The 16,162-nt window shown below is 40.0% G+C and overlaps 1 protein-coding gene across 1 annotated transcript; it reads right to left on the reverse strand.

Moving 5' to 3' along the window:
• Positions 1 to 445: 445 nt before the first annotated feature.
• LOC139720399 (uncharacterized) lies at positions 446 to 11,238 on the reverse strand. Its single transcript, XM_071631760.1, has 3 exons — positions 10,909 to 11,238; positions 10,720 to 10,857; positions 446 to 1,744 (listed from the first exon to the last, which is right to left on the reverse strand). Exons 1-3 carry the CDS (start codon positions 11,236 to 11,238, stop codon positions 1,091 to 1,093), a joined length of 1,122 nt encoding a protein of 373 aa, XP_071487861.1. The 3' UTR covers positions 446 to 1,090.
• Positions 11,239 to 16,162: the final 4,924 nt, after the last annotated feature.

The following is a 16,162-nucleotide window of genomic DNA, read 5'->3' on the forward strand; positions in this document are numbered from 1 at the left end:
ATTGTTCATCAATGTATATCATTCAACTCCAACTTCAAAGGTACATATGTAGTTGTAACCGGCGAACTTCAGACATCTGAACGCTTTTACACTTTATTTTTGCTTCTCTTTCAATTTGGAGAGTTGTAATAACTGATGGTCACTGTGCAGTTCTTGAGCACAAAAATGAACTAGTCATTGTTTGACGCATAGTGCTGCTGGAAGTGGTCGACCTTGTAAGAGTTGATTTATCGGCGTTCTTCTGCGGTGCGTGTAATCGACACGCAGCGACCTCCTTGAATGTTTTCTCTTCGTGGTCGATCGGAATGTTTACATGTAAAGCAGGAAGGTGGGAAGAGAGATTCCACTCCTTCTCTTCCCACCTCCCTGTTTCACAGCGCACTCCCGTTATAACGAACACGGTTATTACAAAATTCTGGTTATAACGAAGTAAAAATTTGGGCTGCAATGTCATCCACTCTATGTATTTCTATTGTTTATTTGTTCGGTTATAACAACATTCCGATATAACGAAAGAAAACTGCCGGTCCCGAGAATTTCGTTATAACGTGAGTCCACTGTATAATAATGTAAAAACCCGGATGTTCGTGATATGCTCTAATGTCGCCTGCTGAACTCCACAACCCTGCAAAATACCACCAGTAATTGCCTCGCAAAACTACCTCGTATAGGTAATAATAGGATACTGAGCTGATGCGCCAGCTCTCTTAAAGCATCGAGGTAAACTTTTTCTATGGACATATGAAATTCAGATTGAACTTGATACATCTAAAGACATCGGAACACTGCATTATAGCTTGTAAAGACTATTAAAGAGTCTACATTGATACGTGACTTAATCATGCGAGAATTTGTCTACCGGTGTCAAATTTCCAGCACACGGTCACGTATTATGGTTGAAAGTGTGACTTGTATGAGATCCCCTTGACCTTGACCTTAAAATCAAATCCTGATTCCTCTGATCAATAACGGTTGTAAAGGGTACAAGCACCATGCCATTCTGGTGTCTTTTCTTCTTGGTATTTCTCTTTTCTTCTTCTTCTTTTTTCATTTTAATGTCCTCTTCTCAGTCTCTTAACTCCACTAAAATCTATTCCAGAATGGCTCGTTCACTTTCCATCCGACCTTTGGCGTTGGAAAACGACATGTACCGCGACCTTGCGAGGTAGCCCGCCACCGTCGGCCGACCGAGGTAATGCGGTGTTACTAGAGACACAGTTCGCGTACGGTACTGGGGCATGTACGGGTCCTCGGATAAGGCGGATAGTTTACCACCTGCCTCAGGTATCAGGTGATCGTTGAAAGCTTCCGAGTTTTCGTCGTCGAAAAATGAATCGCTCTCCGGCTCGACGTCGGCGAAATACGTGTCCAAATCGAAGTTCGACTCCTCGAGGTGGAGTAAGCTGTTCGTGACTTTGAAACTTCCAAGGTTCGTGCGGGAGGCAGACTGTCCAAAATTCAAATTGTTGCTCGATTTGAATTTAAGAGAAGACAGGTTGCCGCTCGATGACATCGACTCACTCGCTGCCGCGAGTGGGTGGAGACTACTCCGTGACTGTGATTGGACGAGCGGTGCGTTGCCTCGCGCTGATTGGTCACTACCGAAGTTGGCGCATGACTGCTGTTTGCGCATGTACGTTGCGCGAAGGCTGTTCTGGGTGCTGCTCCTCTTTAACTGATGTATGGTCGAACGCAGCCCCATGAACTGCCGCATCAGAGACTGGTCTTGTTTCTTCATCTTAGCCTGAAAGATACAAGAAGGGAAAACAGTTGTTAGCTGGGATGTGGTGACTTTTAAAATTCATCACCATTACTTAAAATATCAATCGGGATTATCATTGCAATACACGTAACATTACATGTTGTCTAAATGACAGCCTCCCATTTTCGATTATTTTTGCATACAATCTAAACACGGCTGTTACCGCTTTAATTATCAGCAGTCGGTGCATTTGTGCTGATAGAAAGAATGATTAAGTAGTGTTTGATTATAGTGGTTTCGATGATTATGGTATATTCAATTATGCTATAATAATCAATCGCCATGCCATCATTTCCCAAGTAATCACACTCTTTACAAGGGTTGAAATTCAATGTAAGAGCAATGCGTACTTAAATGAATGGTCAATAATGAATCAAATGCATGAGATTGAAAGGGAAATCGAAATGAGGAAACATTGACAAGCAGGAGAAATGTGTCATTGCTCAATGTCAGTATTACTGAGACAAGGAAACCAAAGGGGAACCTGGAACTTGACTCGTCATTTTTCTCTTTTTTTGTGTGTGTTCTGGTCAGGCAAATTTCTTTTGTTTATCTTTGTTAAGCCAGGAAGGATATAGGAGTTTTTAGTTTAGCTTATACAGATATTTCCGTGTATTGTATGCGTATAGGTTAAGATCATTTCGTTGATAAGTAGTATGTCCCTAGATCACATTCACAGACCTCGTTCAAAATTCCACATTGATTTTGTAAAACTGTGTTGTTCGTACGTAGACGCGTGTCTTGTATGATCTGCATGTTCAAGAAATTTTGTGCAGGGTTCTAAAGTAGGCCATACTCACAAGGCCGATGAGTCCTCTATATTATCATCTTTGTATTCGACGTTTATTAACTTCGATTTTCTTTCTTATCATTTGCACTGGATCTCTGTTCAATTTCTTAAAATAGGTGGTTGTCCCTATCGATCCCAAATATTTTATTCGCCAAACCTTTCTAGACCTGCCTGAAGGCGGATAGGCCTACCTGGTCAATGTATTTCACAGAATAATTATTCTCACACACACACACACACACACACACACACACACACACACAAACACACACAAACACACACACACACACACACACACTTCTTTACTCTTTTCTTCGGAGATGTAACTATGTCAAAGACAATATACAGCAGCGGCTGCGCTTGAAGCATCTCATTCCATTGAGTTACCGCATCGTGTATTACCACTCTTATTGGTAGGCCTATATACGTGTACTATCCTACATGTAAATTTTTGTATCTACTATATCTTTTGTCATCCTAAAGACTGAAAGAGGACACTCTGAAAATATATACTGGCCACTATTCGCCTCCGGCTTCTCACCCCTGTGCGTGTCCTGTGAGATTCAGTTCATGATATCAGTTTTACTTTCAATATTCTCACGTAGATTTCTATGTACCACACAACACACATCCCCACAAACATGTCAATGTATACCATGGTATACAATTACACTAGATAATCATATATAGATAGATATAAACTTTCACTTTGTGAAGGCCATCTTTATACATAGAGTGGCCTGTGTCCTGAAAGCAGAGCGAATAACAGTCACACACTGTTGTTACATTTAGCACCTATATGCATATGCAATGCAAACATATAGGCCTGCATGTAGGATATAATATGGAGAGAGAAAGGTTTAGCGAGAAAGATACATGTATATGATATCTTTGTATGAAAGTATTCAAATGAAATGTGTGTGTGTGTGTGTTTGTGTGTGTGTGTTTGTGTGTGTGTGTGTTGGTGTGTTATTGAACTCTCTTCAAAATAGCTGGAAAACAGGACGAGAACGACTCGGAGCAGAACCACGGAAAAGGAAATAAAAGGACAATCTTCCTGTCATTTAACGGACGTGAAATACGTACCTTACGCTATGGGCCAACAACCTCTGTCGGCCAAAATCCACTGATTAAGTTCATGTTTTATAGGTTGACATATATTCGTATGTGTGTATGTGTCTGTGTGTGTGCGTGCGTGTGTGTGTGTTATGTGTGTAAGCAAAAACTTTTTTTTTTCTAAATTGGGTAAATAATACACACACATATAACAACATGTATTCAGCGAGTACGTGTAGTTTCGCCTCTTTTTTTTTGGGGGGGGGGAAGGGGTGTGGAATGGGATCATGAACCCCTGGTTAGAACGAGTGTGGCTCAAATTTGGTTTTAGACTGAAAATATGTTGTGCAATCAAGCTCACGCGATGGAGCCGAGCAAAAAGTACATGCAGAGGATGTAGTGACCAACATGCTTATAAACAAAATGAACAGATTTTAGTTTCAGAGTGCTTTCATTGACACTCTTTCGGTTTCATTTCTATTCAAGTAAACTGAAGTACTTCACCCCGCCTATTAATCTGTGTCTAATTCTTTATAGATAATAATATCACGATTACGCAGGGCAAAGATATAATTGGCAAGAAACTTAGGTTGTCAATGAATGCATATGAGTCATTGTTATGATAGAGGGATACTTATTAAGACATCCGTTGACAGACGTATACCATATAGTTGTAATCGGATCTAACCGAAGAGAGCTATTGAGGTTTCGTCACCTTCGTGAGAATTATTCAGCTATTAGACTAAATTACAGGTCGTCACAAGAGATACTGATGAGGGATTGTGTGCTCAAACATTGCATCAGGATACTTTTGTGCGTGTGCGTGCGTGTGCGTGTGCATGTTGTTGTTGATATTGTTGTTGTTGTTGTTGTTGTTGTTGTTTTTATTGTTGTGTGTGTGTGCTTGTGTGTATGTGTCTGTGTGTGCCAGTGAACGTGAGTATCTTAATAAGATAGTCAAAGTCAGTGTCAAAAACAGATGGAAACAACCAACCAACGTGAACCCACTCCCGTTACTTGGTAGCTTCACCATGAGAATTTAATGTCATTGCGTTCGTTCAGAGTTGAATAGGGTCCAAGCGGCCAGAGTGCATGCACCTTTTTTTTTTTCAATGCATGCATCTTCTTTCTAAGTGATAAATCAGCTGATTTATCACATAGAATAAAGATGAATAAATTAAGTTTGGTATCTTTCATAATATTGCTGGTGTGTCTATTATAGTTTCATGACTTGAAGGGGCAACTTTATTGCGTCTTTTCGTTCTTGACTTCGCCCGTATTTCTCCTCTTCGCTTTTTCGCTCGCGATTGGGCATCTTCATGTAGTTAGCATCACTATATACAAGGCAGTACAAGCTACTGAAGTTTTTTATAAGTCTGTAAGTGCCGCCGAAGACAAGATACTCAATAGTTTCTTACATTCTCGACATTTTCGGGTCCGAGGAGGCGAGAAGTCGAGAAGACGAGCCATAGATCTCGGATCTCGCCTGCTGACCTTCTCTGACTGAAAAGATCAAAAAGTCGAGAAGTTGTCTCGTCTTTTCCACTTTCGTAGGTTTTATGAAGTTGTCAGCAAACGGAATAGTTTCCCCAAAAAAGACAACATGAATTCAGTTTGGTTTGACCTTGCCCCCGTAAAACCACCGGATTTCAACAGGTTAGAACAAATAATCTAATCAGAGCCAGTCCTTCCTAGTCGGATATTTGCATGTCGGGTTAGGATTTTGTCTTCATATTTATTCAGCTGTATGAAATGTGGTCAATCTTGGAAAGACAATGATGGAAAAGAATCGTAAAAAGTGTTTACACTCATCGACTTTTTGGGGTCACACGCGAATGCATTCCAAGCCTGAAGTGTCAGTCGCAACAAAAGAAAAAAGTAGACATTTCGCTTTGATTTGAAGTTTCATTTCAGTTTTAGTTGTTGCATCGCCTTTTAACGATCAATTTTACAATACATTCTAAAAAGATCGAATTGAGTAGATTGTGTATGTCCTCTGTTGGGTGAATATAGGGTCTACTATAACTCCCCCCTGTTCTCCTCTTTACTTCAAACTTACCCAATTCATTTGTGACCTCTATCAACGTAAACATGGATAATAACAAGTAAAATGCTTCAACATATCTGCCAGTTTTATGTGAAAAATGATAGAAATCATTACTTATTGTGGTTAGACTAAATCGCCTTGCGATGTTTAATACCCTTACGTGTATCTCTCGTCTCTGAATACTCGAGATTAAGCTAGAAAAAAATTGTTTTGTATATATAACTATGTACGACTACAATGCAAAAAAACACACAAAAAAGAAAGAAAACAAAACTCAATAGAATAGCCTTTAGAAGTATCTCATTATCTAATCAGTGAATTCACATGCCCATGAATATCCATCAAACATTATTTTGAAGGAGAAGTTAACATCATAATGCAAATAATGAGGTTATAGGTGAACTAGAATTTACGCTTAGTTTATCCCGACTGAATAGTATAGTATATACAAGTTTATGCCTCACCGAGCCAAAACGCATTTAATGGTGCTAAGTCGAGAGAGTGTGGTCTTTTAGGTCTGATCTTGATACCTTTCCTGCAGATCGTCCATAAAATTGCCCAGGGATTTATTGGATATACATGACGTGCCTGCCACTCCACACGCCAAACAGGGGCATTTTCCGCGTTAGCCGAATAGCCGTTAAATTAATACCTTCCCTTCGGTCTTAACTCGACACTTTTAGCCCACCATGTACAGGCCCTGTACATCTACTATAAACGCCCATACAAATGATAGGGCCTTTACTGTCCGAGACAAACCTCACTCAGCAGAGGGTTGATACAGTGGAGCTTATTACAAACGTTGTACACAGACATAATGTAATCGTTACTGTACCATCCCGCAGGGAAAGATATCGATACTTCGTAACTGATGCTTATAGGTATCGCTATTACATCTTCCCCATCTTTTGATGTTTCAGTGTAATTACTTTTTCGGTCCCTAATCTCCCTATAGAAAGCTATTCCGTTTAGCAAAGTGACAACACGACAAAGCTTCGAACGTTGACGATGCAATCAACTTGTCGCTCCTGGCGCGAAGTCAACTTCCGGAATAACATCGACAACGCACGGCCCCATATACTGATTACACTCCGGGGGTAAGATACGATTGGCGGGGATGATCCTTTGTTGTCTATATTTATAAATACATTCAAGGAGGAGGAGGGCGAGTCAAATGTCATGGAGCTCATTGATAATTTAGCCCCAAGCTAAACTAGTCCTATACAATAACAACAGGCGAACATCGGAACATTTCGATTAATTCTGCAGTCTATACAGCTGAAGATACAGTTGTATTTCATAAACGTGTTGACCATTCCAAGGTCAGAGTTCGCTTAAAGTATTCAGTGAAAACAAACATGTAACCTCCGCTTCATGCGCTTTTTGACGTCGCCAAACTTGTACGCTTCTTTCGCCAATAAATTCAGATTTTTTTTTCTTCAAATTTCTCCTTCTCGACAACCCTATAGGAGAGATATTTGTATTGTTATGGATATCTTTCTTTAAAGATAGATACTATAAAATCACTATGCTTGACCAGGGCGAACTGTTCGAATCCCTTTTGTGGCTCCTTTTGCATTTCCCATTTTGTAAGAATTATGGTTTCCTAATGTTAAAGGCTTCTACTGTAAACAAAATTCTTCGTTATAGTGTGTTATATATTTTGTATTTTTTATATTGCTGGTTTTAAAATTATTATCATTTTTCAATGTCAGATGAAATATGTGAATAAATGAGCGCGGACTGTCCCCGAGTCCCAACTGTACGACCGATGTATCGTATCGTATCGTATCGTATCGTATCAAATCAAATAAAATCAAGTCAAATCAAATGCTTGAAATTGAAAGGCTTTTAAATGTAATCATCATGAGTTTGACTCTGCCAGGATTACAGCTGATCCAATACATCTCTGTCCAAGTGTTTCTTAAATGACCTTCTTAATGACATATGTGGGGCTGATGGGGGTTGAGTTGGGGACTATACTTTTAAGGAGGGGGTGTTTTTAAGAAGAAGGGGAGGAGTACTTTTAAAGAGGAGGGGAGGAGTGCTTTTAAGATGACAAAGCATGATGACATCGCCTTGAATGATCTCCGACTTCTGTTAGTTATCAAGGTCTTTAGAGCTCAATGTCAGTTATGTCTTAACGTCCACCCCACCCCCGTAACTTCACATTCAGCGACCTTTCCTGAACTCTCTCAAAGGGGACCTCCGCAAGATTTTCAGACTTTTTGAACAACTATAAATAAGTTATACTGAGTACAGAGTTTCAGAATTTATTATAGTGACTGGGATGAGGAATAATAATGTTTTCAAAATTCATAACAAATTGCAATGAACAAGGATGATGACATGGCAGCCTCAGCATAAAATGCATGAGTTGGGGCTCAAAGAAGCAGAACAAAAGAAGAAGGTATGCCTAGATTCTACACAGGTGAACTTGTTAAGCAAGCGGTATCGTAATGGAATTACACTGCTACATTTCTGAAGTATGTGAGCCTCCTATGTCATCAAGACTGTTCAGTGAAATTTGTTTAAGATTTTCAGATTATTGGTTTCTCTGCTCATGGGCCATAATAAATTCCACAAGTCTATACATGCAGCTGTTGATTTCTGTGTTTACTACATGATGGTAATTATGAAAATCGTCTGGATGACCCTTTAAAACGCCAACATTGATGCAAATGTTTTGTTGGTTTTGTTAACTCATCAGCGCAATTGCATGCGCTTACGCTATTACAAATCATGTAGTTACCGAAGAGGTGGTCTCTCAAAAACCTAGCGATTTTTCAAAATCTCTTGCGACATCCATTTACATTAAACAACCTTGAAAAGTAAACGAAAGTGGCACCGAACAATTAAATCCTTCTGTCATAATGTTAATTCAAAGAAATCCTCCCTGCTAGAAAGAACATGGGTGTTTCACAGTGTAGTGTGTTCATAATGTGTTCACAGTGTTGACTACGTGAAAACGCTCGAATTTAACAGTGTGAAGAGATTTCACACTGTGTTTACAATGTGTTCACACTGTGTTTCACATTGTGTTTCACACTGTGGTACGCTGTGGTACACTGTGTTCACGATCTGATCACACTGTGTTTCACATTGTGTTTCACACTGTGGTACACTGTGGTACGCTGTGTTCACGATCTGATCACACTGTGTTTACATTGTGTTTCACACTGTGGTACACTGTGGTACGCTGTGTTCACGATCTGATCACACTGTGTTTCACATTGTGTTTCACACTGTGGTACACTGTGGTACGCTGTGTTCACGATCTGATCACACTGTGTTTCACATTGTGTTTCACACTGTGGTACACTGTGGTACGCTGTGTTCTTTCCAGCAGGGCTACTTTCCTTGTATTATTTTATCTTCCGTTGAATACTGCGTTTAATCCTGTCCATAAAGTCAGAACCTGCTGTCAAGGCGTTGCCGCACTGCAGTCATTTCTAAATCGAATGGAATGCGATTCTCTCCTTCGATATAACATGAGTAATAAGCAATGTGTCATTATTGAAATTGAAATATGATATGACAGTTAGGCTTGTGTTATTAGAAGGTAAAGTAAGTTTAATTTGACATTAATCTCGTATAGACACGTGATGAGGATGGCTCACACTCACTAGTCTCGAGTACTTGTTTATTATCTTTTCCTCCCTCTCGACACTCAGGTTCTCTAAAGCCCGCACCGCACTGCTAGCATACGACTCACGACTATACGACTGGCAGACTCTGGATCCGAAATAAATCACAATAGCCTCGGAATAGACACACTTGTTTATTTCAGATCCAAAGTCTGTCAGTCGTATAGTGTCCGGCGGGCTTTACTCTCCCCCTAGTCTCCGTTTTCTCCTTTCTCTTTCTGAATTCTTTTCTATTCATCTGCTCTCGTCTCTCTCTGACTCTGCCCATCACGCGGACTTTGTGCACAACATGAAAGGAAATCACATGATTACAGTAATTGGACATGAATCAGCTAGTGTTGTAGTCGAAAATGCCGCGTTGACAGGTTATATGTGCTGAAAGTGGCACCGCCAGCACCTCCGGTGTAAATTGGGTACACACCCCGCGTTCCACGTCGCTCGTATTAGGTGACAAAACATTAAGTGACTTTAAATTTGTCATCAAAACCTTGATATATCAAGTGATTTCCACATTCTCTCTGAGTAGCTGCATCATATCTTTGACATATCCTAAGCTCAGCTATCCTATTGGAGTACTTTGATGCGAGGAGGGTTAATTGTGCATCTACCTATGAAAAAACAACAACAGTTGACCGAATTTCACGAATTATCTGCTAGATAATATCATTTTGTTATATATTTGATATGCAAACCTGTACTTTTTCAAATTCATGAAATTCTTCCGTCGAGATGTTTTTATTCCAACTGATTGACAAATTGCCCTACATCGACGTAAATAAACATGTCGACGGAAGAATTTCATGAATTTAAATATACGCAGTACCCGCTGCATGCTATAAGGATTGGAACCAACACTTGCTGTCGGGAGGAAGCTCGGTGGTCTAGTGGAGATGACGCCTGTTCGGAGATCAGGAGGTCGTAGGTTCGAATCCTGCTCGAGTATGTACTCCCATGATTTTTTTATCATGGCTTCTGCTAAAACACTGATCAATTCAGTGCTTATTTACGTCGATGTAGGGCAATTCGTCAATCAGTTGCAAACCTGTACTTGCTGTGAAAATCGGTGAAAATACAGGGTACATGGGCATGATTTTATGAGTACATGTGTGTGTGTGTGTGTGTGTGTGTGTGTGTGTGTGTGTGTGCGTTTGGCACATATTTGTAGAGTACATGGCTGTATGCTACTGTAATCTAACTGGCAATTCCCCAAGTACACACTGTCTTCCGCGTTCATTGCTTTCGTGTCCTACCGTCGTTTTCCATGTACTATGATGAGCGGAATTTAATGTAACATCATATCGTAGCCTAAATCGTCGTTTTGCTGTGATATTATTCACGCGCCTGTACAGGCTAGAATTATTGTCAATATCACAAACATTTATGGATATTTGAAGAAGAAGGGATCTGGAATACTTACTATTTCTTCTCTCAGCCAACTGATACAATTATCCATTCGTTCAGTCCTCTCCTTCCACGAAAGTTTCTCGACGTCGACGTCGGTAAATTCCTTGGCTGTCCTCGAGAAATTCACGAAGTCTTCATCTTCCTCTTGATCCTCCGTATCTTGCTCCTTCTCAACAGCGTCTTCCACCACGACCTCCTCGACCTCCTCCTCCTCGCGGTCATAGTCTCGATGTATCCTGATCTCTATCGGGCTGGGACTGGCGTCGTCGCCGGAACCGATGCCGGAGTCCTTCGAGTTCGAGAGATCGCTGGTGATGCTGAGATCGGTTGGCGGTGTCTGCACGAACCGGACCGTGCCGCGGTGTAAAGAGGCAGACTTCTGCTTGACGATGTTTTGTGATATGTGATTAGAGTTGGTGTCGATTTCTTCCTGGACGGTATAAATGTCGGAATAGAAGGGCGACTTGATGAGAGGTTGGGAGTAGCTCAGGGCCAGTTGCCCCGGTAGATTGCTACATGCCATGGCAGTCATTTCGAATTCTCAGATTTTTTTTTTCACTCTGCAACTTTTACCGACAAATAAAAGCACAGAGCTTGATCCCAAGAAGTGTGCTCCCAGAGTTTTGCCGAGGGACTTACGTTGAAATTCAATAATATTCCACAGTAGGTCTAATGACACAAAGTATGATCCCCAACAGAATGCGGTGTATCCACTTAAGTCTCCGTCCTGTTCCGCTCAGAAGCCTTTCATCGCACTTTCTTGGCAAGCACTGATAAAGGAAACATTTGAATGCCCTTCAATCCTCATGTCAGCGAATGTATAACCCTGTAGAGTCTGACGGCAACTTGTACAGAATCAATAACTTGATCTAAGATTGTGACTTCGCGATTTATATCGAGGAAAGTATCAACGGCACCTATCTACTTTGACTCTTTTGCTTGTTCTGATCGTATGCTCAGACTTGACGCTCAAACTAAAAAGGAAGTCGTAATCTGGGAGGTGTTGATCCCTGAAGATAAGTGACTAATACTCGATGACTTTTGCAGACCTAAATGACTTGTTTGAGAATCTCGTCAGGTCATACCTCTTTCAACTGCTGAGCCGAGAATGAGATCAGAACGTTAGAGAAATAGGTTTACGGTGAGTTCAAAATCATGTAGATCCGCGCGTTTAGCAGAAACCATGTCATCACCTCGACACTGCGTTCTACTGGCGACTACTTCAGCTGCAAGCGTGCGCTTTATCCGCAGACGATCAGCACACACGTGCGAGAGGTTTTGGTTTTTTTTTTTTTCCAAGTGACAGTGGACACCCGCGCACATTATACCCTGACGTTCAAGTATTTTGATCGGCCTTCCAATGAGGAAACGGAAAGTGATGGGTGACAGTGAGTGGGGGAATGTGGGGGCTTTACTGGTCGAACGACATTCCATGAAGTGACGAAGAATTAGACAAACACATCAGACGTGACGTCACGGGGTACTACAAGATGGTTGACTTTTATCAGAATTTAGAGGGCCTTTCACTGTGCAGATTTTCCTTTCTCTATGTCTTGCTCATTGTTCAAAATCTTCAGAAGTAATTGCAAAAATCAAAATTAGCAAAGGAAACCTTGGAATAGTAGGATGATGTCTAAGAAGAAAAATGAGATGCTGTCGATTTCTACGGACCTTTGAAATCCAATGAGGACGCACAGTTCCCACAATTAGGGGTGAAAATTATGGAAAAGGCTGTAGTCAGAGGCCTATACATGTATGAATCGTATAATCAGCATTCATTTGATAACACTACTCAAAATCAACTGTAGAGCCAAACCTGTATTAGCGACCACTTATCTATAGCGGCCACCTGCCGTATACGACCACTAAAAACAATTCCCTCCAACAGAAAAAAGCATGTTAAAGAACTTGTCTAAAGCGACCACCTGTCTATAACGGTCACCTGTCTATAACGGCCACTTTTTCCTTCTCCCTTGGGTGACCGCTATAGACAGGTTTGACTGTATCATGACTTTAATCTCTCGAGCAAGGACAAGCAGGCATTTTGCCACCTAGCATCACCCATTCACGTATCGTATAGCTCGCTTCATTCACGGTGCCATCATGCCTGTCATTATAGGAGAGGATGATCCTCATAAGTTACGGTACTTGCACGTTCCAGGGGATTAATAACATGAGCCATAGCTCGACCACAAGATGCTATTAAATCACGCAGGCCTATGGTCGGATATTTTCCGCCTGCTCCTGATGAGGAACACGTGTACAGGTTTATTTTGGAAAAGGTGTGACGGTGATTACTACCTAGTGACCTAGCCGTTGGCTAGTAAATCTTCTCTACTCTGATACAGGCCAAAGTTTTGTGAAATCATAAACGAAGAATACATTCCTATGTAACTATGACTGACACATGATACATTAAAAATTTATACATATAAAACCACACACACACACACACACACGCAAACATACACACACACACACAAACACACATAAACACATAAAGTATAATGAAAATTATACATACGCGAGACGTCTGCATATGCACTACGTACTAAATTTACCTAAAATCAAACATTCAACGATTTAGGGGTTTGTACATTGTATGTTGTTGTTGTTGTTGTTGTTGTTCGTTTTTATCTCGTCACCCTACTTTCGAGACAATTTGATATACAACTCTGTACTTCACCTTGTTTTTAAGAATATAACTGAATTTTGAAATTAATATTGCAGAAATTGATACCCATTTAAATTAATTTCCAATCTTTAATTGATCATTCTCTCTCCCGTTCAAACTAGAAAAAAAAAACTAATGTCAAAAGTTGTTATCGACGAATGTTAATATCTCATGTATCGTTTTTGCCATATATTGCTGAGACAATGATCCATACAGCTTTTTAGCTCTGCTTCAAGAACTTGCGAATATGACATTAAAAAAAACGTAATGAGTAAGGGACTTGGGTTTATCAAACGTATCACTGAAAATACAGTAGTGAGATGTAAATGCTAACTTTATATTATTCTGAACAGTGAAGTTAGATTACATTGTGCATTATACATATTAACATAACAACAAGTTCTTGCAAAGGGAAAATGCGCATAATGCAAAAGAAAAAAAGTTGAAGGCAAGGCATGCTGATGTCACTGCATGGAATAATGACGAGGCATGAAACAATAAAAGGATGGAAGTTCACCTATCTCTCTAACTTTACATACATACATACATACACACATACATACATACATACATACATACTATACGTTCCTTTCCAAAAGGTACTCTATAATGGGATCAAGAAAATGCGCCTCTGAATAGAATTTACGAATCAGCACTAACTTCTAAAGAATCAATGTTTCGAGGGATTTTCTGGATTTACCATCTTTTTTTTTTTGGGGGGGGGAGTAACACGGTAATGTCCAGATCAAACGTATGCAGGACTGACAATGAAATTTGAAAGTCAAAATGAAAGTGATATAAAGCTATCTGTCCTAGCGTTCTCTTGTTTATACATTTTGTATAAAATTTTCGTTCCTTAGTTTTTGTGTCATGTACCGCTTGATGATAATGTTTGTTGATCATGTTAATGTCACAATTTTCTACAACACATTATTTTCAAACGGGATCTTAAGCATTTGCTATGTAAGAGCATCAATAGACATAAAAAGAAACAATTTATGGTGAACCCTTCAAAGAGAACTGTCCTCGCCTACTTACCGAAAGAGAAAATAAAATACATCGTATGGCTTAATAGCGATGTAAAAAGACAAAGAAATAGATAGATATGTAGATAGATAGATAGATACATACATATATACATACATACATACATACATACATAGACTGATAGATAAGTATTATTGAGGAATAGCTGAATTAACGAACATTAAACACGTATATCTTTAGGAAGTCTGAACTTCCAACCTAAACGGCCTTGACATTATTCCACGCGCCCAGATAAGTTTTTAAGAAAGATCAGCAGCGAGAGAGGGCGCTAGACTGCACAGGTTAACTGTGACGATCGATGATTTTGAAATAGAATAATATTGGCTTCAACCCGCAAGGTGCGGTTTTTCATCCAAGGAGCAGAACGACTTTTCAGCTGTCAATCCGAAGCAAGTCTAATAGGCAAGAGAACATAATGATGAATTTTGAATATGCGGGTTATTTTTTTTTCCTCTGCAAGAAATGGCAGTTACACAATAGCTGCGTGTAATGTTACATTCGACTTTCCCTTCAATTATCATAAACATACGAAGTTGCGCCACTCACGGCTGTCTCTGTCAAGGAGCTATTGATGTATTTTTATAATTATAGCGCCTAAATAGATCCTTGTTATTTGATTGGTTGTTTGACATTGACCATTTGTCCCATTTCACTAAGACGTCATCACCCGTGCGATTGCGGCTCCATTTACCGCGCTATTGGATCCATACGATTTGCTCCACTGCACGCATGCCGAGAGCCCGGCACACTACTCATGTAAAACGCTTGCGTTTGCAGTGTGTATTCGAGACAGCTCGATCTCAGATTCCGCACATTTTTTCTCTTGTTTCTAAATTCATGAAACATCAAATGACAAGGATCTATTTTAGGTGTTTATAAAACAAATAACAAATGTTTTTCATTTGTGCAATGGATAGAATAATGATTCGGTGAAAGATGAAATTATTGATCCTTTCAATTCGGCTGCGCCTCGTTGAATGGATCATTAATTCATCTCTCACCTCGTGAAAATTAATATTCTGTCCATTGCACTCATAAACATTCATTATTTGTATGCAGGTACTATTGGATATCACGTGACATGCTCTTGGCCAATCACAATTCGATCTCATTCTTAGGTTTTGTATAAATGTATAAATTGATTTCCAAATATGTGCATGTATGTTTATACACATTGTTTTTGTTTCTACTGTGTACATAATGTACTTTTGATTTATTTTGTGCCGAATAAATTGAATTGAATTTAACTGAATTGAATACTAGTAAACGGCACATATAGTGCGCGCATGCAAATCTCAAATACGCGCAGCTTGAACTCCCAAGTTCATTGATCCGGCCCGACCTACCTGCCAAAATATCAAAAATCCTGTATATGGAGATAGGGGGGGGGGGGGCTTTATTTTTGTTTGAAAAAAATAAGAATGAAAAAGAAGGGGCGCGGGCATTCCCCCTTTAATTTTTTTGCAGCAGAAAATTGCGCGGCAGATCATTTTTTTTTAATTTTTTTTTTTTTTTTTTTTTTTTTGCTTGTCAGAGCCGATGAAGCCTGAGAAACGGAAAAAATCGCTGAAGCGTTGTCTTTTTTTTTTATTTGCTTGTCAGCCGATAAAATCCGGAAGTGGCACCAGAATTTTTTAGCGCCTCCCCCTCCCCTCCTCCCCCACCCCCCCCCCCCCCCGTGTGTTATGGAATTCCTAGATCCGCCCCTGAAAGATTTGAAGAAATACGTCGTGTT

This window comes from Diadema antillarum, unplaced genomic scaffold (assembly GCF_040938485.1).
Source record: "Diadema antillarum isolate AM-2024a unplaced genomic scaffold, OU_Dant_1.0 scf00000128, whole genome shotgun sequence".
NCBI classification, from domain to species: Eukaryota; Metazoa; Echinodermata; class Echinoidea; order Diadematoida; family Diadematidae; genus Diadema; species Diadema antillarum.